At 41.7% G+C, this 24,953-nt stretch overlaps 1 protein-coding gene across 1 annotated transcript in view; it reads left to right on the forward strand.

The window, feature by feature from the left end:
* Nucleotides 1–428: 428 nt before the first annotated feature.
* The window catches only part of FREM2 (FRAS1 related extracellular matrix 2), a 128,670-nt gene continuing 104,145 nt past the window's right edge, over nucleotides 429–24,953 (forward strand). Inside the window, exons 1-2 of the mRNA XM_061994040.1 lie at nucleotides 429–5,577; nucleotides 10,056–10,145. Of these exons, the coding sequence (XP_061850024.1) occupies nucleotides 429–5,577; nucleotides 10,056–10,145 (5,239 nt within the window). The remainder of the gene's footprint in view (nucleotides 5,578–10,055; nucleotides 10,146–24,953) is intronic.

Genomic DNA, 24,953 nt, shown 5'->3' on the forward strand with positions numbered 1-24,953 from the left:
GTTGCCGGCAGGGCGTCCGGTGCCCCCTGCCTCCCTGTTCCCCCAGAGCCAGAACCCAGCCCGCCACTTCCCCAGCGCCTCCTCAGCAACCTGTTGAGGGGCCAGGAGCGGGGAGGGAGATGCTTTGTCCCTCCCGCCCGTAGCTCGCAAGATTGGCAAACCGCCCTGTCCAATCGCGACGTGCGGCCTCGCCCGTCGCGGCTGTCTATTGGCCGTTCGCAAGTGCAGGGTGGGGCTTGGCCGCTCGCGGGGCTCCCCTCCGGAGCGGGGCGCGTTACTTTCAGAGCGCAGCGTGCGCGGGGGTGAGCGCGTTTGACCGGGCGGCGCCGCGCCGGCGGCAGGAGCGCGGCGGCGGTTTGGAACCCTGCGGACCGCAGACACCGCTACCGAGGCTCCTGGCGCTTCGCTCCGCTCCGCTCGCAAGGACAATGCAGGTTCTCCCCGCCGCGCCGCGGCGGCTGCTGGTCGGCTTGCTTCTGCTGGCCGGCTGCGTCTGGAAAGGGGTGCCGGAGCCGCCGCCAAGCAGCGCCGCGGTCTCCTCGCCGTGGGCGCCGGAGGCGGACCCCGTCGTGGTGGCCAACCGCGGGCTGCGAGTGCCCCTGGGCCGCTCCGTCTGGCTGGACCCCGCGCGAGACTTGGTGTTGCAGGTGCGGCCGGGGGACCGGTGCCACCTCACTGTGCTGGACGAGGACCCGCTGTGGCAGCGCCCGGGCCGCCTGAGCCCCAGGCGCTTCCCTTGCGACTTCGGTGCCCGCGAGGTGCAGTACTCGCACCTGGGCGGCCGCAGCCCCGCGCGGGACCGCGTCCGCCTGCAGCTGCGCTACGACTCGCCAAGCCGCGCCCTGGTGCTGCCCCTGGTGCTGGAGGTGGAGGTGCTCTTCACGCAGCTGGAGATAGTCACCCGCAACCTGCCTCTCGCCGTGGAGCGCCTGCGAGGCACCAGCAACCCGCTGGACGCCCGCAGCCTGGAGTTCGCCTTCGAGCCGGGCCGACAGCGCTGCCGGGTGGGCCTGCTGCCGCCGCTGACCGGGCTGCCGCGCTACGGAGAAGTCCTCAACTACCCCGCGGCGGCGGCCCCGGCGGCTGCGGATGGGGAGCCGGCGGAGGGCGGCCCGGTGCCTGCCTCGATGTGGGACTGCGAGGAGTTCCTGCGCCTGGGGCTGCGCTACCGGCACACGGCAGCCGGCGGCTCCCCCAACCGTGACCTAGTGCCGCTGGTAGCAGAGCTGCGGGAGGCAGCGGGCAATGGGGCGCTGCTGAAGCGTGAGTACTTCCAGGTGCTGGTGCGGATTCGGGCTGGGACTGAGAATGTGGCCCCCAAACCCAGCTTCTTGGCCATGCTCATGATGGAGGTGGACCAGTTTGTCCTCACTGCTCTCACACCTGACATGCTGGCAGCTGAGGATGCTGAGTCGCCACCAGACCTGCTGCTTTTCAACATCACTTCTCTGTTTGGCCCTGGCCAGGGCCACATGGTCAGCACTGATGACCGGAGCTTGCCTGTCTCCTCCTTCAGCCAGCGGGATGTGAGGGAGCTGCGCATCGCCTACCAGCCACCCACGGAGGACTCGGATCGGGAGCGGCTGTTTGAGCTCGAGATGGAGGTGTTGGACCCGGAGGGTGCTGCCTCAGAACCCTTTGCCTTTGTGATTGTGGTGAAGCCCATGAACACTCTGGCACCAGTGGTGACCCGTAACACTGGCCTCGTGCTCTATGAGGGGCAGTCACGGCCTCTCTCGGGCCCTGGTCCCAGCCCCAATCTGGTGATCAGTGATGAGGATGACCTTCATGAGGTGCAGGTGAGTGTGGTGGCGGGACTGAGGCATGGCCACCTCACTCTGCTGGAGGACACTCCAGCACCTGCTGCCCCTCGTAAACACTTCACAGTGGCTGAGCTGGCAGCAGGGCTGGTCATTTACCAGCATGATGGCAGTGAGTCACCACTAAGTGACAACCTAGTGCTGCGACTGGAAGATGGTGGCTCTCGCCACCGTGTTGAGTTCCTTTTCCCCATTACCCTGGTGCCCACTGATGATCAGCCACCCTTACTCAACGCTAACACAGGGCTGGCCATGGCTGAGGGTGAAACAGTGCCCATCACCGCCCGTGCTCTTAGCGCCACTGATATTGACTCGCAGGATGCCATCCTGCTCTTCACAGTGGAGTCTGGCCCCACTGCTGGGCAGCTCCTCCTACGTCAAGCACAACCACCTCCTGGCTGGGAAGAAGAGGAAGAAGATGAGGGCTTTTCTTGGAGGAGGGTGCCCAGTTTAGCAGGGAGCTCCCAAATCTATGAAAAGCCAGTGAGAGAGTGGTTGCAGCAGGACATTGTGGAAGGGCGTCTCTATTACCACCACTTTGGGGCTCACAGCCCTGGCCCCAGGGTTGTGTTGGACCAGTTTGTCTTTAGAGTCCAGGATGATAATGACCCACCCAACCGCTCTGGGCCGCAGACTTTTGTCATTCGGGTACATCCTGTAGACAGATTAGCCCCAGAGCTGCATAGTAGCAGCAGCCTGCACTTAACAGTTTCAGAACAGCAAGTGACCCCACTGCGGAGGAAGCACTTGTGTTACACGGATCAGGATTCAGGGGACCGTGAGCTCCGCTACACAGTAACCCAGCCCCCCACTGACACTGATACTAACCACCCTGCAGAGGTATACGGAGCCCGCCTTGGGTCCCTCGTGCTGACCGAGGATCACTCTGTGGAAGTTACCCACTTCACCCAAGCCCAGATCAATCATCACAAGATCTCGTACCGTCCACCTCAGGAAGAACTGGGAGTTGCTCCTCATTTGATTCAGTTTCAGTATCAAGTGCAAGATGCAGCTGGTAATACAGCTGAAGGGACTTTCACCATCTACCTGCAGCCTGTTGATAACCAGCCTCCTGAAATCACTAATACTGGCTTCACTTTGCCTGAGGGAGGCAGCCATGTTCTTAGTCCAACTGAGCTGGATGCCAGTGACACGGACACAGAACTTGCCCGTCTCAGATTTATCCTGACTCAGGCTCCTCGTTATGGCCAGTTGACGCTTTCTGGGTACAGTTTGATTCCAGGAAGCGTCTTTGGCCTGGAGGATATCAGACAGGGGAGGGTGGTGTACATGCACAGTGGAGCTGAGACCAACAGTGATACTTGCAGGCTTGATGTGAGTGATGGGGTCCATTTTGTGCCCATCATACTAAAAATGAACGTGCACCCTGTTGATGATGAGCTTCCTACGCTAAGGTTTCCCCCAGGCACTCTGGGGTCCTACCTGGATGTGCTGGAGAATGGTGCTGCTGAAATCACTGCTAATGTCATTCAGGGCACAGATGAGGATACAGATGACTTGATGTTAACCTTCATTGTAGAAGATCCTCCTCAGCATGGGAACATCCTGGTCCAAGGGGTGCCTGCAGAGAGATTTTCCCAAAGAGATCTCCTGGATGGTGCTGTGGTATATGCTCACACTGGTGGCGAGATAGGCCTTCTGCCCAAAGAAGATACCTTCAACCTTACATTGTCTGACCTGTCTGAGGAGTGGAGTGTCAGGGGCAATGTTGTTCAAGGAGTTTCAGTCTTGGTGACCATTCTTCCTGTAGACAGTCAAGCCCCAGTGATTTTTGTGGGAGAACAGTTCATGGTAATGGAAGGTGACAAACGGGTCATTACACTTGCTCACCTCAGGGCTGAAGATGCAGATACACCTACTGATGATCTACTTTGCACTATTGTTGCTCAGCCCACATCTGGGTATGTAGAGAACATCTCTCCAGCCCCAGGATCTGAAAAATCCAGAGCAGGTGTAGCTATAAGTGCTTTTACCTTGAAAGACCTCCGTCAAGGTCATATTTTTTATGTCCAAAGTATACATAAGGGTGTAGAGCCTGTTGAAGACAGATTTGCTTTCCGCTGTTCTGATGGCATTAACTTCTCTCAAAGGCACTTTTTCCCCATTGTCATTACACCCATTAATGATGAGGAGCCTGAAATCTTTATGCGAGAGTTTGTTGTGATGGAAGGCATGAGCCTGGTTATTGATACCCCTATCCTCAATGCAGTTGACGCAGACATCCCTGCTGATGAGTTAATGTTCACAATCACCAGGCTTCCTAGGCATGGACACATTGTGAACCAGCTGGCCAATGGAACTGTCCTAGTGGAGAGATTCACCTTGGATCAGATAACAGAGAGCTCCAGCATACTTTATGAACATGATGACTCTGAGACAAAGCAGGACAGTTTTGAGGTGAAACTCACAGATGGTAAACATACTACTAAGAAAACAGTTTTCATCATGGTTATTCCTGTAGATGATGAGACACCTAGAATGGCCATCAATGATGGTCTGGAGATCGAAATAGGGGAAATGAGAACTATTAATAACAGAATACTGAAAGCTACTGACCTGGATTCTGAAGACAAAGCCTTGACGTACATTGTAAGATATGGGCCAGGACAAGGCCTTTTGCAAAGAATAAAGCCTTCAGGTGGAGTTCAGAATATCACCCTGGGGATGAACTTCACCCAAGATGATGTGGATAGAAATTTAATTCGATATATGCATTTTGGCCAACAGGGAGTTCGCGATCTTATCAAGTTTGATGTAACAGATGGAATAAATCCTCTCATTGATCGTTACTTTTATGTGACAATAGGTAGCATTGATATTATCTTTCCAGATGTAATCAGCAAAGGAGTTTCTTTGAAGGAAGGAGGAAAGGTAACTCTTACTACCGATTTGCTTAGCACCAGTGACCTGAATAGTCCAGATGAGAACTTAGTCTTCACTATCACCAGAGCACCTGTTCGTGGCCACCTGGAGTGCACAGATCAGCCTGGGGTACCCATCTCCACTTTTACTCAGCTCCTATTAGCAGGCAATAAAGTCTATTACATTCACACTTCAGAAGATGAGGTGAAAATGGACAGCTTTGAATTTGAGGTGACTGATGGCTATAACCCCGTATTTCGTACTTTCAGGATTTCTATCACTGATGTGGACAATAAGAAACCTGTTGTCACAATTCACAACCTAGTGGTGAGTGAAAATGAATGCAAATTGATAACTCCATTTGAACTGACTGCAGAAGACAGAGATACACCCGATACATTGCTAAAATTTATCATCACTCAAATACCAATTCATGGTCAGATCATGTTCAATAATTCCAAACCAGTCACCACCTTCACTAAACAAGATCTAAATGAAAATCTAATCAGCTACAAACATGATGGCACAGAATCAGTTGAAGATAGCTTCTCTTTCACTGTTACTGATGGTACTCATGCTGATTTCTATGTCTTCCCCAACACTGTGTTTGAAACAAGGAAACCTCAGACCATGAAGATTCGAATAATGGCCGTGGACAACAGCGTACCTCAAGTTGTAATAAATAAGGGTGCTCTGACTCTCCGTGTTCTGGCCACAGGTCACATCGGGTTTCTGATTACCAACAAGGTGCTCAAAGTGGAAGACAGAGACAGTTTGCATGTTACTCTTAAGATCAGAATCACAGAGGGTCCACGACATGGCTTCCTGATCCACCTGGGGAGAGGCAATCACAGCATCAGCCAGTTCACCCAAGGTATTATAATATCCATACTTTCTTTAGATCACTGGAGACATTTTTTTTCATGCTAAACTCTGTAATAATTGATGGGAAGAACCTTTCCATCAGCAGGCTTATTTATAATGGTTTATTACTTTTTAATTCTCTTTGTTATTTATTGCTTCTGCGACAGCTTTAAACAGGAAAGAAAATCTACTGGAGAATCACTCAATAAAAGAGCATCTTTGCTTTGGAGAGCTTACAGTCCAAATACTTGTGATTTGGACTTTATATCAGTGACAGGAGGTTGGATAACAGAGTTGGGCTGCACATAGTTCCAGATCTTTATAGATGCTGAGTGCCTTCTTTAAACAATTTTATTTAGAAAATGCTATGGGAGTGGCCAAGCTATTATTAACTAATGGTCATACCATGGCTAGGGTATCAGTTGCTTTACAGTCTTAAGCACACCCAACTGTAAAAGCAAAATCATTTCCCAGACATGGGGAAGTATTATTATGAATACAGTTGTTGCCTTAATTTCAGAAATCTTAACCACAAAGTGTTTGTGGTAAATTCAAAGGTAATGTAAATGTTTTAAAATTAATTCAGTGGTACTTACTTTTTACATGGAACTAAAATACTAGGTGGTATAAATAGGACGAAAACCACATGTGCTGTATGTTTTGAAATAAGGGCTTAATGTAAGGCTATGAAATAACATTAATTGAAGGAAGAGCATTAGCTGTTCTCCAGACGATTTTCCGTGTTACTTTGCAATGAGTTCATAGCTGGTTAATTAACAGCCAAATGAGGTTTCTTGAAGCCTCCCTGCAGCTGTTCAGTGAACAGACAGCACAGCAGTGTGGAGACCTAAAGTTAAAGGGGCCCAGACAGGCTGGGCTGTGTAGGTGGTAAAGCTAGAGAGGAACACTTGTAGTTGACTGTATTTCATTTCACAGATCCCATTCTGGTATGTATCACCTGCAACAGTCTTGACTGTCGTGTTGTTCCTGTCATATACACCATTAATGTGCAAAACACTGTCAAGTCCAGAGTAGTGAATTTATGCATACTTCATATGTATACTACACTGAGACAAATAATTATGTTCAGGGCAGGAGCAAACAAGACCCTCTTTCGTCATATTCTTCATGATCTTAATGTAAGTGCAGATTTTGCAACCAGCCATGACTAATAGATTTGGCTTGGGATGCCCCTGTACTGACACCTGGACCAGCTGTTACACACTTTCTTTTCATGTATTGATCTCCCCACTTTTTAGGGGTTTTATCCAGCCATGTGGGACAACCTTTTGCAAAATGCTGATTAGTTTGAGTTTCATTAACATGTGTAGGTTCATATATTAGAAGGACTCTCTGGATGTCATTTGGCCCAACTCCTACGCAAAACTGAAGCAACTTTAAAAGTCAGGTAAGACTATTGAGGGTCACATGCAGATGAGTTTTGAAAGTTGTTCAGTAGTTTGTGAAGTCTATCCCAATACTGTACCACCTCACATTCCCTTTCCGTGGATTTGGATCTCTGTTTGTAAAAAACAGGCAGCCTGATTGCTTTGAGTGGGGTAACATCAGTGAAACAAGATTCATTGTGTGCAAGTAGCTTCAGCAGTCTGGCTTTTCAGATTGCCTGGAACTGAAAGAGGGCAGAGTGAGAGTTTAGCAATCAGTATTCTGCCTTATGTTTGAGATTGCTTTTCAGTATCTGCCCATGAATTATCAAGTGCTAGAAAGAAAATTGGCCTAGTTTGCAAGATGAGCTAAAAAGTCTTCAGTTAAAATGCAATTGTATGTCCAGGACACTTGTGTGTTTTATTCAGGAACAATTAGTGTGGGGCTTTCTAATTAGTATACATCAAATACTGCTGCCACAAGTACAGCAGATATTCTTTTGCTGGTGAGGCTCATGATTGCTCAGTGTGGCTATTAGAGTATGGAAGATTTAACTTCTCGATAAAAGGTCCCTAAAATCTGCAAATAGTTGGTGCTTTTTATTCTTCTGTATTTAATTGTTAAAATAATCTAAATGAGAGGGAGATGGACAAGTGACAGTAATGAAGTAAAATATTCTTAAAATACATTAAGCAGTTCTTAAGTTTATTCAAGTACTGTCTATTACTTCATGTTACATCTGAAAGCAGCACTATTTCTTTGTGCTTTATGTTTACAATTTGAAGGTAGCAAATGCAGAGAAAATGTAAAGAAAAATGCTTGCCACACAGTAATTCTTAGTCTAGTGCTGTCCTGGGACAAAAATACATAAAAAGAATATTGTATATTCATGATCATACTGTACTCGTCTCTGCAACTCGGGGCTGAATTTTGTCCATAGCAGATATTTATTAAGGTCAGATAAATTGTTTAAAAGTGGGGAAAGTCTCTTAAGCAACTGACACAGGTCTTTCATATTTAGGAAGTTTAGTGGTGTATAACAAGTAGGTAGCTGATGTTCAGAGAATATTTTGAATGTACAAAGTATGATGGACTTCTCAGCACTGTTTTGAGTGTCCCTGGTCCCCTGTGGGTAAGTTTGTCAGTAAAGGCCAGACCATATCCCATAGCTCTGCAGGTGTGCTAAGGAGCCAGGAAGAAGGGAAAAGAATAGCGGCAAATAAGAATCTGCCTTGGCAATGAAATAGCTTGGTTAAGGTCTCAGCATTCAGTGTAGCCTCCTGGTGCCAAAGATGGACATGGCTACTCCAGCCAAATATACTGCGCTTGGCAGACAATTATTTTATTCCAAATTCACACCTGATAATGCTTTTTATGTTCATTTTCAGAGAGAGACAAGTGAATTACACTGTGAAGTACATTTGTTTCTTAAAGGATATATATATTCACATATATGACCTTTAGTAACCAGTTTTGCAGAATTCTAGATAGGATAGCTGTGTTCTGATCTAGTGGAGCTAATTAGGATTTTTAAAAATAGAAAATTACATTGGATATATTTCAAAATTATGTTGGATAATTCCATTATAACATTAATATTTAGCAGTCTCTGTAGTTATACAACAATGACTGTAAATGTGTGCTTACAACTAGACAAGTTTTAAATAACTAGCATAACCTAATCAACTATGGAAGTAAACCATAGTATTGTTCAAGTGACTCTGAACATGCTCTTAATGAGCAGAAAACAGGTAATTCTTTTGCAATTCTTTTGACAAAACTAAGATGTTTGGATGATAAGTGGCTTTTTTGATGAGGTGATCCTGGTATTGCAAACACTGCTCAAGTGCTTATCTTTATATATGTTAGAACCATGAATTTCTATGAGGCTACCCACATGGGCAGAGCTGCATTCTTGTTTAAGTGTTTGCAGAATGAAAGGTTTATTTGCTCCACTGGCATGAAGAGGCATTTGTTTGCATCCTCTTTACAGCCCCATGAATTTTTGATCTTTAAGTTTCAAATTTTTATGGAGGAGATTCTTTGGTAACATGTATTTGCTGGTAATGTTCTTCTTTGTCATAGATGTCTGGCTCCTTTTGGAAATGAGGATTTTGAGGAGCCTTTACAAAAGTGCTTTTGGCTTTTTTTACTGATGCATATGCCCTGATACAGGACAACTTGAGCAGTACTTGGGCTTCACTTTCTCACTATTAATTTTTAAAACTTTCTGTTAAAAAAAAAGTATCAGACATGGATTTTAACCAACGGCTTTCTTTCAAGGAAAGTGACAAAAATAGTTTTACGTATTACATGTTTCTCATCAGTGCTCAAGGAAACACAATATTAATAAATCTTTGTTTACCTTTTACGTACTTTATTGCAGTTAATGATTCAGAATTGTGCATTCACTGTAAATGTTTGAGCGCTACTTATGACAGTCATATAGATTATATGCCGTATCCTTTGAAAACTCACTGATAGGAAGGGTAGTCTGGTGGAGAGGGCATTTTTGTGGGGGATTAGAGAGACAGAGATCTCTCTACTGCAGAACATGTAGAGATAACCTATCCTTGAGGTACACCACATGCAAGAAGTAATATAGTTCTAGAGATGGGGAGGAATCACGTGGACTAATTTGTCTTGCCTCTCGAGTGGAGGGTAGAACTTAACATAGAAAATGCCATGGGTTTTGCTCCCATTTCAGCCACAGATTTTCTGTGACCTCTACAGTACTTCTCAGGATTAAGATGATAGTATCAACATCTTAGTGCAGATACAGCTCTGTTTAAGAAAATGCACCACTAAAAATATTAAACATTTCTGACTGTTGATCCCATGTTTTTGCCTTTTTTTTTTTTTGTAAATACATCTTAAAAGAAAGAAGGCACTGGGAGGGTGTGTGGGAAGTAAAGGGAAGGAGAATGAATGCTATCTGTAAAACTTCAACAGTGTTAACACTGAAATACCTGAGCGCTGCTGGAGAAACTTAACCTCTGTCTGTTGAATCTAAACTATTTAGTACATGGACAATTTTTCTATAAAAACAGTTTCCTACCTTCAGCATTTAAAAGAAAATCTATTTTTTCTGACTCTTTCCAGCTGATATTGATGATATGAAGATATGCTACGTTTTACGAGGGGGTGACAATGCCACTAGTGACATTTTTCATTTCATGGTTGAAGACAGTGGTGAGTACTCATGAAATTTGTGTTTTTGTTGTTTATGAAAGTGAAAGAGTTCAAGTATACTTAGGGAGTTCAAGATCATTGGAATTAATTGGGAGCAATCCATGTTTCCTCCTGGAATATGGTTTTTGTTATGACTTTCCCATATTGTGGGCTACTTCTGGTGATTACAGAAAGGTGCTGGTAAAATGGTCATGGCTTCTAATGAAAAAACACTCCACCTGCTCTAGAAAGACAGTGAAATTTTCCAAGTCTACTCAGATGTCTGGGCTCTCTGTCATTTTACCTTTGAATTCTCTCTCCAGTTTCTTCACATATAAATTCTTGTAAGCCTTTTATCTTGAGAAACTTTCTGAATTTTTATTTACTGTTACGGTTGCTACCTCTTTAAATGTTACAGCTATAAAATTATTCATATGGATGCATTGTCTCTGATGTAGAGTACAAGTTCTGATTCTACCTACTTAACAGAATTCTCAATGACTTGTCAAAAGTCTTTGACAGGTGACTGATGTGAATTCTCCTTACTAATATTATTTTGTAGGATTATGAGGAGGCAAAAAGGAAGAAAAAAATCAAATTGAAAATACTGACATATACTTGCTTAAGGAAAAAAAAATGTATTGGGGTTTTTTAATTATTTTGAAAGAGCAGTTTAAGAGGTAAACAGAACACATTAGCAGGCCTTTTTTTTTTTTTAAATCCAAAGTCTGTACTTAATGTGGCTATTCCTAAACAAATATATTCTTCTATGTGGAAACAGGTGGCTAGACTATGTTACTTTTGATACCTTTTTTAATGTGTGAGAGATAGCTGTATGAGTAATTGGCAGTGAATTTTATTAGTTGATTTAATAATATACTTCTCAGAACAAATGCTTCAAGTTAGCTTATTTTCAGCTCATGTGTACTCAGCTTGTGTTACTGCTTCACAAGAAGCACAGCCAATTAACGGTATTAAGATCAGTGAACCAAGATTTGTCCTGTCTGTCACAGATTGAACAATTTTGTCGCCATCTACCACTTCTAGGAGTGGGACATTAAAGCATGTTTTCCTGTTCATTGTGCTGGACATATATAGAAGAGACAGTACTTCTAAAGACTTTTGAAAATGTCTTTGCAAATCTTTACTTCATCAGAGAACAAGTAGTAAAATAAGAGTTTGTAATGGTTGGCTTACTTTCCTTAAATGTTTTATTTTAACTGAGAAATTTAGAGAATTATTAGAGAAATTTAAAGCTAAGTAAAGATGATGGAGCACAGGGTGCTATACTTTCTTAGTAATACCATCATTTTCATATGACAGGTGTCACAGCATGGTGACATTATTAATGATTTTAAAGTTTTTCTAGTAAGTAAACAATTACTTGGTCTTGAGATGTTTCAGGCTTTCACGTGATGGTAGCAATTAAAGCTGATGAAAGTTTGCTCTCACCAGTTCTTAAAACTGAGTTGTTCCTTGAGAACTCAGCATTCATGAGACTTCCCTCCATGCTATTTGAACACTCTGTAGTGGCAAATGCATAGTTAAAGCAAATTATACTTAATATATTCCTACTATACCAAGATTTTTTTTTTTCATTGGAAAGCTTACCTACCACATCTGCTTCTGCTTGCCAGAGTTGTAACAGCCTGCCAATTGTAACAGCAGGCCATTTTTCATAATACAAGGAATCATTATGATAACAAAGTGCTTGGTAAATTTTTAGAGCCCTTGGCATTTGCAATGTTATCATCTTGCAGACTACTTACATAGATGGTGAGATGCTCTCCTTCCTTGCATCTATTTGTTGACTGAGTGAAAAATGAGCTGTGTTTCATTTCAGAGTATTTCTGATTTGTTGCTTTACCAAAGATGGTGAAACTGCATTGAAAAGAGATGAAGTTGTGATCAAAACATTTAACATTTGCCTGTCTGATATCTAATTTATTATCAGTGTCTTTAGAATCTGTAGCAGGTGTGAAACGTTCAGCAATCTAATCTAGCTGTATTTCTGCCCTCTTCAGAAAGACATCAAAGCCAGTGTTTTGCAGCTCATCTATACTTTGTCAGAATTTCGGTGGTACTAAGACTATGATTTTAGTGGTTTTGATTTTAAGCCAGATCATTCTAAGAGACTGCACACAAGATCAGATTGAAAGATGCAGCACAGGCTACCAACATCCACAGTAAAATAGCACACATCAGACTTCTGTCTTCATCAGGACTTTTGCAGTAGTATCAAGTTTGTGATGGCTACCACATAGCACCTAATGCTATAAATCTAATAAGCAGGACTTCTCTTCAGCTGAATTGTGCCATAGTCTATAAGTAAGTGATCCAGTTGAAATCAAGAGAGGTTCCAAAATGTGATTCAGTGAAAGAGTATATGTTCATATGTTCATATTATTCAGCTAATGTTATTTCAAATAGGTTAAAAAAAAGGGCAGATCTTGTGACTCAAATATTTTATATCTTCCAGTCTCTGCTTTCTTCACATAACATGAAGTAGAAGTTGATTTTGCCTCATACCTCTAGTGTGGTCTGTAAAATATTTTTCTATTTTTCTTGGAATATTTGTTCATGATCTGTGAACTGCAAATAGGAGTAAAGCGTGACTTTCTCTTGCTTCATCTTTTGATGGTTGATCTGCTCCACTCATTATACCATGACTTATGCGAACAAAGGCAGAAGCTCTTTTGTCAGCCTCTTAAATGATCTTAGTTTGATTGGGGCCCAAGTCTGTTATCTCAGCCAATTGCCTGGAGGCCAAGTCTGCTCTGCTCTGAATTTTGTTGTGGATCTGGAATCTTGTTTATCCTCTCACATGTGGCTAGCATCTAAGGTAAGCAAGTTGGGGCAACAGCAGACTAGGTGGGTAAGTGAGGGGAAAAGAGCCAGGTTAGGGCTCTGCTGGCTCTTGGCCCCTTGTCTGTTCAGGTTCTCACCATGGGAGTAAGACAAGTGCCATGCTGTATGACCTAGGATCTGAAAGCATGAAATATGGTACTGGGACAAAGTTGTTTATTTACTGGCCAAGGAATAAAACTTCAATCTAGACAAATGGAGAGTAGCTCAGAGATTATGACTGTCTCGTGATACCTTTCTGATTATAACTAAAGAGAACAGAAATAGGCTCATTATGAAGACAAAGAAAGGCCATTTAAGAATAAAGGGAAAGAAAGCCCTTAGGACTGTAATTCACAAGTAAGAGCACAGGCCTGCTGTATTCAAACCAAAATGAAAGGTTTCACCAGAAAGAACTGGTTGGGATTTTGCAGTCTGAAAGAGTCTTATTGTCAGCCTAAATTACCTACGGCTGTACTACTTTTCTGGCTTTAAATGGTGTGTTTCGTAAGAGTAATTAGAAAGTTAAATAAATTGAACACAATTCAGCTATTTATCTGCACTAATATTTATCAAAGGTAGAAAAGTTATTTATTCTTCATGTTTAGGGATTTACCCTCAAGATGATCTGCTATAAAGCAGGCGAGTCTTTGCATTTCTGTCAGAACAAGAAGACACTGGAGTATATTGGATGCTGTTAACTGTGATGCTTTGAAAAAAACTACCATAGCTCATATTAACAGAGTGCTTTCTGTTTTGTTTTTAATTTTGCTATTTAAATGATCATGTGGAGACCTGTTGATACTGAAAAAGTTATGAGGCCATTTAAGCAAAACCTGGAAGAAAATGTGGAATTTTATTATGGAATAGTCTCAGTTGAATCTCTCTTCAGAAGTGACCTAAACGTTCCATTAACAAGGTGGAGAGAAAAACTTTTCTTAGCCAGTGGAAGCTGATAGTTGAACTCCTGGTTGCATTTGCAGCATGTAAATTTAAATACTTGAGAGACTTACTGGAGTGGAGGAAAAGATCCTGCAGCAAAAGACCTGGTGATTTTAATCAACAGCTGGCTGAATATGAGCCAGCAAGCATACCTGGGTGGCCAAAAAGGCCAATGGCATCCTGCTTGTATCAGAAATAGTGTGACCAGCAGGACCAGGGAAGTGGTTGTGCCCCTGTATTTGGCACTGGTGAGGCCACACCTTGAATACTGTTTCTAGTTCTGGGCCCTTCACTACAAGAAGGACATTGAGGTGCTGGAGCATGTCCAGAGATGGCCAACGAAGCTGGTGAAGGGTCTAGAGCAGAAGTCTGATGAGGAGCATCTGAGGGAGCTGGGGATATTTAGTCTGGAGGAGGCTGAGAGGAGACCTTATCACTCTCTACAACTACCTGAAGGGAGGTTGTAGTGCACTGAGGGTTGATCTTTTCTCCCTAATAATGAATGATAGGATACAAGGAAATGGCCTCAAGTTGTGCCAAGAGAGTTTTAGATTAGACTTTAGGAAGAACTTTTTCACTGAGTGGGCTATTAAGCATTGGAATGGACTGCCCAGGGAGGTGATGGAGTCACCATCCCTGGAGATATTTGAAAGATGCATAGATGAGATGCTGAGGGATATAGTTTAGCTTAGTGATGGGCCTGGCAGTGTGAGGTTAGTGGTTGGACTTAATGATCTTAAAGGCCTTTTTCAACCATAACGATTCTGTGAAAACGCTTGAGCCTTTTAACTAGTGAAAAATAGACTCCCCCAGTAACTTAACTCTGTTAATAATAAGCTGCAGTCTCTGCAACAACTCAATTTTTCTGGAAGCTCAGTGGAACAGGATATGTATGGCACTGGCAAATATATACATAGAATTGGTGCTTCAGTTATGCAAAGTGGCACTAATCTGAATGGAATGAAAGTTGACACAGAAATTAGCTCCAGTGTGTTGAATTCATGTATATGTTTCAGAAAACTACATGCTACAATTTCACACGACATCCTTTCTCTGAGTTCTCAGAGGCATTTTTTTCTCTTTACTTGAGAACTCAGCATTGAAAATGCACAGTTAAAACTTGAAGTTCATCATTTACCTTCATCTTATGCTCTGCTTGCCTGAGTTTTTTTAATGTCACTTCAGTAAGTCATAATAATTTAATAGAAATATGGATCTAAATGCCTACCTATCCAATCTGTAGAAGTGAAATGAAATGTGCTGTTCCAAATAATGTGAAACTGGTTGGACTGGTTCAACACGAATTTTTGGCCAGATTCTGTTGTGTAGAGTAAAACAAACATACCCCAAAGCTGTCATTAGAATCAAACCCCTGCACAAACCACATACCTCCAGAGGCATTATTCAAGTCAGATATAGTCATTCCCTTGTCCAGCAGTGAGTTTTGGGACTGGAGTGCTACAGCAGTGTGATGAGTTAAAGAGCAGAGCTTTTCTGTGAAGGACTACCGTTATCTATTTTTCTTCACATAGGAAAAAAATTTTACTGTATTTAGGTGTTGTGGATTACTCTGAAATGTTCAAGTTCAGGCAACATAAAGTCCATGAAGAAACGTACATCTCTTCTAAATAGTGGTCTGGCCCCAAACATTTTTTAAATATGACCTTGTTCTTGACCTGCTCGTTACTTGGCTAGTGCTTTCGTCATGGTAGTCTCGCTTGTTCTTCCTCCATCCCCTTTGTCTTCTGAAGCTTGGGAAACTGTCAACCAGTATTGCAGTGCTCATGGATGGAATTTGTCTTAAGTGCCTCAGTATTTTTTGTTGCAGGAGGCTGATGCCATACTAACAATGTTTTGCATTACAGAATCATTTCTCTTATATTTTTCCATTTTGAGGAAAAAAAATGAGATAATACCGATTTGGGCCTTTTGAACCTGAGGTATTCTTAAAAAAACCCCAAAACGACTATGCAAGAGGGAAACCTGTTCGGCCTTAATTTGAACCCTAATCTCTCCCTCCCTTACCTAACCGCCTTCTCTGCTCAGTGTTTAAGTAAAGTCCTCCAAACTGTTTCTTTAGGACTGCTAAGTGGTATCTTGCAGTACAGTGCCTCAAGGGTAGAATGGTTTCAAAGGGGAAGTAATGACAGATTCTCATGGCTGGTTCAGGAATGTGAGGATCACTGGGGAAGGAAAGAAACAAGTTTGGGGTTTTTTTGTCTTGAGGCTCTTTGGACAGCTTTTCTGACTTAAGGCCAAAGCATTGCAAAGCCAAAGCTCATTGAAACTGGTGATTTACATCATTAGTTAAACCTCATCTAAACTTTTCATTACAGATCCCTAAACACAGTACTGCCTTAACACAGCACTGTATTTTCCTGTACTAAAATTTGGTTAAATCCTCATTGAAGCAAGAATCTTTCAAAAACAGTTCCTCAAAGTTAGCCTTTAAACCTAATTTCTGGGAAAACTTCATAGACTTTTCCCAAATATGTTTATGCAATAACTTATGTTAATTAAAGAAGCACTGTTCCACTACTCAGAGAAAACTCCAGTTAAGTTTGTGAAATATAATTATTTAATCAATCATCCTTTATTTTGATAAATAAAAATATGTATTTTCCAGAATTCCACCATTCTGGTATGCTTTATTGATTTGTGAGAGGATATCATTACACTCCTGAGTATAATTATTAAATTAAAACAGTTGTCATTGCTGCTTTTCAAGGCCATAACACTGATACGTTTTCCTGGGTAAGCTATAATAATAATATAGGAACAGACATTTTGGACTCAATATCTGACAGTTCTTAAAGAAGTAGACTGGTAAAGTATCATTGGATATTATTTGCAGCACCCTTGCTTGACCTCACATATGGCATTTCGGCACACAAGTCTTGTCAAGAAACATCAACTACATTTATCTTTGGCTTAAAAATGAGGGCATCACATGTTGGCGGTACATTTGCCATCATTTGCCAAGTACTGTCTTGTATTTTGGTCTGTTGCCAGGCTTGCTGCTCTTTTGATACACTCTAGGTTGGTGCCCAAACAATTTTCCATGTGTCACATTTCTTACTGTAAGTATTATCAGCGGATTTAAATCATAGCTTGACACTACAATTTATTTTAAAAAAAGAAAAAAAAAAGCAAACCAAAGGGAAAAAAGCCTAAAAATAAACCTTTCTGTAAATAACAAATTAGTTAATGGGGGCATTATTGTGAATGTGGCTGAAAAGTCAAAGCAAAATTAGTATCTGTTAAAGTGTACAAGAGTAAGAGATGATTATAGAAAATCTAGTACAAACCTTACTGTTAAGCTCACTGGAAAGATTTTCATTGTCTTCTGTATCAGTTCTGTTGATTTCTTTGTACTGGCATTTTAGACTGACTGATAGAAATGATTGAATATTCTGTTTCTAACCTGAAAATCAACTTATCCTCCAAATACATACATAGAAAAGGTCTACTTTGTCCAGCTAAAACAAAATGGATTTTGGAGAAAGTAGTTGTTTGATTTGGCAAGAGAGTCTTTGTTTGGTTTTAATTATTCGGGTTCAAGTGGTGATTTTATCCAAAATAAAAACGTTCCTCTGCTCCCCATCTTGGATTCTTGGCAACTGAAGGAGTGAGTTTAGGTACTGTTCTAGATGAGGAAAGGGGAAGCAATTGTGGTTTTAACTGCCTTTTATACAAAAGATAGGACACGAATGTAGAAGTCTCAGATGAAGTTTCTTCTCTCATTTCAGAGGCTTTGAACCCATACTGACCATAATACGCCTTCACATTCTGTCCAGTTTTGTATTCATTTTCTGTTTGTCACCTGTGTTTATGAGTTCTTAATTACTCTTTGAAATAATAGCCTTGGACTCTGATGTTCTACTTTCCAACTAAGTGCTGTTACCATGAGGCCAAAAAATTCTCTACTTTTATGGGTGTTTATCTTCTTTCCCCTATATTTCTTCTTTTCTGCTAATACTTGTTATGTTCCACAGAATAACATGGCTTGAACAGGCCAATTAGGAGCAGTGCATACCATTAGTGTGGTAGTTAAGATCAGAGTTTAGGGCAGGAAGATTGGTTCCAGTTTTCTTTGAGTCAGGGACAATAGTCTTGTCTTCCATGTAGAATGAACAACCTGACTATTGGACTGGTTGGATAGTAGCAAAATGTCTGTATACTATCACCTGGTGATAGATATTTTCGTAATTTTAAACTGAGATCACTTGGTGAATAATCTCACTGTTAAAGAGCAATGTATTCACAACAAAATTCAGCTCTTGGAGCTGAATCCTGCTTGCTTTACTGAGCTCAATAATGCCATTGATTTCACTTGATCTGGTCAGGGGAGAGGCAAGGAAGATAGTGCTCAAGATAGCCTTATAAGTACTCAGCAGGCTTTTTACTTAAAAATAAACCACAGTAGCTTTTGTATTCTTTTGGTACAGAATAAGGCCCAGCTAGCAGGAAAACCAGCATGACAACGAGCAGTAAAATTAGGTCAAAATGCAAGAATTAAAAGGATTAAGGAGACACACTAGGCTTAAGTGGAAGAATTGAGAACTCTCAGGAGTAACACTGATTGATAATGACATGAGAACTTGTAGAAAGACATTAATTCGTAAAGTGAGCTATAAGAAGCCTGTGGAATTATATTGCTTGTTGGCTGCAAATATTTTTAATTTGGACAGGCTAAAGAGGTCTAAAGAAGAATTAAATGGGAAAAGGGACACTGGCTGCTGTCGAGGAACCTTGCTTATAGCAGCTCAGCTTGTTTGATTTCCCAACCTGTTTTCATGGAGGGTTTTTGAATAACCCTCAGGCTGAGTTTAGCATTTATCACTTCACTTGCCAGTTAACTGTGTAGAGTTCCTAGAGATGCCATAAATGCTCCTCTGGTGAGTAGATGAAATGTATCCAGGAGGTTTCTGGATTTCTTCAAATACTAGATTACTGTTTATACAAGAAGCATAACTACGTCTGAAACAAACTACAGATATGTGACAAACAGTATTCCCACAAGAAAAGTTAGTGATCTTAATCTATGGAAATACACTAATAAATTAAATGAAAAATTGAAAAAATATAATTAATGGTGGCATACATTGTCATCAAATTTTTGTAACTTATGCATCTTAATTTACAACATTCATGCTATTGTAAGATTCTGTTTGCCTTGCTAAATCCTATTATATAAGGACTATTCTTGTCTCATCAATTTTTGTGTGCTTTCTGGAAAAAGGAAGATACTTTTATTTCATAAGCCCAAATTTTATTTGGATAATGTTCAAATTTTCCCTGAAATTAAATGACCTGTTCTTTATAATTGGCACTGAAGTATGTTAGGTAGTGTTTTGATTGTCTAGAGTCTAATAATGGTGACAATAAGATTGAATATTTATGGGTAAGAATCAGGGGAAAAGGCCAACAAGGCATATATGGTGAGAGTCTGTTACAGATCACCCAACCAGGATTAAGAGGCAGAAGAAATATTCTATAAGTAGATGGGAGAAATCTCTCAGTCGCTAGCCCTTGTTCTCCTGGGGCACTTCAAGTTACCAAATGTCCACTTGGAATACAGTACAGCAGAAAGGAAACAGTCCAAGAGGTTCCTGGAATGTGTTGAGAATAACTTCCTGACACAGCTGGCGAGGGAGCCAACTAGGGGAGGCGCCTCAATGGACCTGATGTTTGTGAACACGGAAGAACCTGTGAGTCATGTGGTATTTGGAGGCTGTCTTGGGTGTAGCGATCACAAAACTATAGTTTTCAGTTCTTGGAGAAGTAAGGAAATGGGGTCAGCAAAGCTGCTATCTTAGACTTTCAGAGAAGAGAATTTTGTCTGGTTAGGGAGGCAGATTTGAAGGGCAAAGAAGTCTGGGAAGGCTGGCCTTTCTTCAGGTAGGAAATCCTAAAGGCGCAGAGGCTGGCTGTTCTGTGTGCCAAAAGATGAGCTTATTTCTATAAATACATTAGCAACAAAAGGAAGGCTAAGGGAGAATCTCCATCTGTTACTGAATGGGGTGGGTGCAGGAGTGGGAAAAGTAGTGATAAAGGCTGAGTTTGTTTATAAACATATATATACACACACACACTTTCTTCTTTGCCTCAGTCTTTAATAGTAAGACCAGTTATTCTTCTGGTACCAAGCCCCTTGAGCTGAAAGATAGGGATGGAGAGTAGAATGAAACTCCCATAATCTAAGGGGAAATGATGTGCAACCTGCTACACCACTTAGGCACACACAAGTCTAGAGGGCTGGATGGGATCCACTGGAGGGTACTGAGGGAGCGGGCAGAAACAACCCAGCAACTTTGAATCCTTTATTAGCAGTCCTGGCTCACCAGGGAAATCCCAATGGACTGGAAGTTAGCAAATGTGACACCCATCCCCAAATGGGGCTAGAAGGAGGGTTGGGGAAGCTACATGTCTGTGAGTCTGACCTCAGTGACAGGGACCTGTGTTGATTTTTCTTTGCTTTTGGCCTTGATGGCAATTTCTTAAGTCAGTATATTGTGGCTTGTTTTCTCTGGGGTTTTCTTCAGTAAGGCTTCCATCTACAGATTAGGTGGGTTTTTTTGTTGTATTACTAGAAAGAATTTCACTTAACAGTAGGCCCTTAGGAAGCACTTTGAAAATAGAGAATTTTTTTTCCCCTCTCTGAAGAAGGATTTTGGCTTGTTTCAGTTCAAGTCATTAGTAAAACATTAATTCATTCAGCTTGATACAGCATTGCCCTGAATGTTTGCCAGGATTCCAATCTCAGTAACTTTTAACTTAAGTACCAGCATAGCACTCTGTCATTGCTGTATAATGTGCATTTTCTTCAAGACTGTAGGAATGCTGTTACCACACACCTTGCTACTTCTTTAAAGCTTTGTACTTGGGGTGTAACTTAATAATTAGAGAGGGAAATGTAAGGTTACCTTTAAAGGAACATTTGAAGCCTTATTCAAAGCCTCCAGTGGTGCTCCGTGTGCCTAGAGGTTTTTGGTTTGATCCTGCATTAGTGAAATCTGTGAGACTTATTTTTTCACTTATTACTCTGATATTCAAGATCAGGTTGTAGAAGATAAGATTCTCATAAGTATTAGTATGATATTATTTTATGTCCCTAAAACTGTTTTACCATAAAAGTTTTTTTGAAATTATTTTAGGGCCCTCAAAGTATATGATTTCTTATTCTGATGTCCCATCTTTAGGCAGAGCTTGTGAGCTCAAGAGGCCAGGACACTGTAACCAGTTAAAACCAAAAATCACTAGAGCACTCTGCATGTTATTTTAAGACTTTCCTGGGCTTTGTGCTGAATTCATTCACCGTATACACTGTTTAATCTCAGTAAGACCTTTAAGCTGGCTGATCATTACAGCAGAGGATTTGTAGTACTTTGTGCTCAAACACAACCCTCCTGAGAGAATTGCACTAGAGTCTTTTGGATAGAGATATAAGATCCTAAGGAAGAGGAAACTAGTCATTGCCTGTTAGGTATTTTTTTTTTCATAAAATCATGGAATGGTAGGGGTTGGAAGGGACCTTTAGAGATAATCTAGTCCAAACCCCTGCAGAAGCAGGTTCACCTAGAATAGGTCTCACAGGAATGTGTCCAGATGGGTCTTGAAGATCTTCAGAGGAGACTTCACACCCTCCCTGGGCAGCCTGTGCCAGGGCTCTGTCACCCTCACAGTGAAATAGGTTCTTCTTATGTTTAAATGGAACTTTTTGTGTTCCAGCTTCATCCCATTACCCCTTGTCCTGCTGCTAGACACCATCGAAAAAAGGGATGCCCCAACCTCCTGACACCCACCATTTAGTTATTTGTCAATATTAATGAGATTCTGCCTCAGTCTCCTCTTTTCTAGACTAAACAGCCCCAGTTACCGCAGCCTTACCTCATAAGGACCATGCTCCTGTTCCCAGATCATCTTGGTGGCCCTGCACTGGACTCTCTCCAGAAGTTCTCTGTCCCTCTTGAGCTGAGGAGCCCAGAACTGGACACAGGACTCCAGATGAGGCCTCACCAGAGCAGAGTAGAGGGGGGCAGAACCTCCCTGAAAATAAAGGACATGAGATTGCCAGTGTATTTTTCTTAGTAAGTTGCTGTATGAGATATTCATTGCTGCTACTTGAGACCTCCACTCAATTTTCTTTGCACCCTGAGGAAAGTTAAATAGGTATTTCCTACACAACTGCTGTAGCCTTTAGGCTATAGAAAATGTGAAGTAATACCCTCTCGTTGAAGCAGATTAACTTTATGTGTAATGAGTTAGTGTTCACTGTCAAGCACAGATTATGCTTCCTGTCCCACTACATCAAAACCAGGCCCTTTTGGGCTGTTGCTCAATCTTTGTGATTTCTCTGCTCCATCCAGCATGGTGGAAAATCTTCTTGTTTTGCTCCATACTCTTTCCTTCATGTGAGAGCCTAACTTGCTATTTTCCCTGTCCACTAGGTATTTCCACTTATGCCTGTGGTGTGGGATTGTCCAGTTAAGTTTTCAGCTCTCTGCCCTCCATTTCCACTCCATTTTTCTCCCCTTCACCTGTTCTTTTTCTGCCTCTTGCTTGCTACCATAGCCTGGTTATACCAAGAATCAGTAAGAGTTAATCAGATCGTTATCAAATATTTAGATATGCAAGGGACAGAGGGATTACGTTTCATAGAAGAAACTGTGAAAAGTTGAATCAGTCTATGGTTTTGCAGAGTCCTGTTAATTGTACACCAGTGGCAAACTGGATTGAGACAAAGCAAAATATTGTTTTTGGTACTGTTTTGCAATCAATTAGAAAACACAGGCAAAAAAAAGGATGAAGAACTGTTCTTGATCCTCTTGTATATATTTCAATAGCATTGAATATTTCCCCTTTCAGAATAGCTGGAATAGACAGACCTTAGATGTCAAATTAAATTTATGTGGACTGCAGTGGTTGAAGGGGCTTAAAAATGAAGGATTGTAGTTGTCATTGGGCTCACGGTGGACAGCAGGATAAGCATGAGCCAGCAATGTGCCTTCGTGGCCCAGAAGGCCAATGGCATCCTCGGGTGCATTAGAAGGGCTGTGGGCAGTAGGTTGAGAGAGCTTCTCCTCCTCTCCATTCTGCCCTCATGAGACTGCATCTGGAATATTGTGTCCAGTTCGGGGCCCCTCAGTTCAAGGAGGACTGGGAGCTACTGGAGAGAGTTCAGTGCAGGACCACCAAGATGATGAAGGGAGTGGAGCATCTCCCTTATGATAAAAGGCTGAGGGGGCTGGGGCTCTTCAGCTTGGAGGAAACTCAGCTTGAAGGCTGACCTAATTAACGTTTACAAATACATAAAGGGTGAGTGTCAGGAGGATGGAGCCAGGCTCTTCTCAATGATGTTCAATGGTAGGACAAGGGACAACAAGTACAGCTGGAACATAAGAGGTTCCAAAGAAACATAAGGAAAAACTTCTTCGCTGTGAGGGTGATGGAGCACTGGAACAGGCTGCCCAGATGAGTTGTTGAGTCTCCTTCTCTGGGAACATTCACAACCCACCTGGACAAGTTCCTGTGTGACCCACTCTAGGTGGCCCTGCTCTGGCAGGGGAGTTGAAATGAATCAGCTTTCAACTCTTAAGGTTCTGTGATTCTGTGACCTATTAACTAGCTCATAAGCCCATATATTTTCATATAGTTTGCATTTTTCCCCCCCTGTAAAGATGGGTACATATAGGTCATATAGATATTGTAGCAATAGCATAGTGGGCCCTGTATGCCATTTTAAGATGTACAATTTATATAAACTTTGTGCTTATTTTCAAATATACTGCTTCAGATGCATAGAAGGGTCACAACTGAGCTAGATTCAAATAAGCAGAACAATCTTCACGAGCAGTGGTTCTGCCTCAAATCAAATTATGTCTCCACCACCCAGAATTATGCTGTTATTTTAACACTTTTTCTGAACTGTTAGGTTCATAGCACAAGTAAATTCAAAATTATAAGGTTTATTTTTATCAGTTTGTGAAAATATATCTGTACCATATTCCAGCTATAGACTAGTAAATGTTAACTAACACTTAGAAAAGAAGATGAGAAGGGGAAGGGAAATACATTTTTATGAAGTCACTCTTTTTTTCTTCTTGTTGAGGCTCCTCACTAACTACCCTTAAACAGTCTTCCTTTGGTTTCCACAGCTGAAAGAGAATAAATCCAGATCTTCTTCTTCTGTGGACTTGACTGACGTTTTTAGTAAGAGTGTGTGCAAAAGTATCTTAGCTCTTTGGGACAGAGCTGCATTTCCTTGGTGGGACATACTCCTGCAAATGCAGATATACACTGATTTGGCCACATACGTTTGCTTGATTATCCTCTCATCAATAGACAATGAGACAATGCATTATTTTGGAAAATAAATAGCCTCTATGCTTTTTTTTTTTCCCCAGCAGTACTTCTGCTTTCTTCTTTGCATAGAATAGATGCACATTGGTGCAAAAATATGTTGTAATCCATCTATAGATTCCTTTCCTAACTTCTGAGTACTTCTGAAAAGTATCATTTTAGGGTAGTTTTTTTTCTTCATATTATTAATTTTGACTCGTGAAGTTTTTACACCATGCTGCTCATCTAACTTAATTCTTCAGATTCATTTGATGAACTCAGTTGTATGTACTTACAGCTTAAGTCCACTTCTGGTATTGTGTTGGGGGGTTTTTTGTCTTTTTTTTTAGTTGTTGTTCCTGTTTGATGACTCCAGAATGAATGTAGCTATGGTGGGATTGAATGTTAGATATAAAGATAATCGCAAAGAGGATATAGGCTTTCTTTCACAGCACTTGACATAGCAATGCATGACACGATTCTCTTAAACATTTATTCAACACTGAGTTTTTCATAAAATGACAGTTTGGACAGATTGAAATGTTTTGTTTGAAGGATCATAGATCTTATCAACTTTCACAAAAGCTAGGAAGTGTAATTTCCTGAGAGGCTTTGTTTCATGAGATTTAGTGGTAATTGTGATTTTGTTAAGCAAAGAGTCTAAGCTGCTCCAGACCTTCTGTCAGTTTTTGAATGCTTGAT

This window comes from Colius striatus, chromosome 1, assembly GCF_028858725.1.
Source record: "Colius striatus isolate bColStr4 chromosome 1, bColStr4.1.hap1, whole genome shotgun sequence".
Classification (NCBI taxonomy): domain Eukaryota; kingdom Metazoa; phylum Chordata; class Aves; order Coliiformes; family Coliidae; genus Colius; species Colius striatus.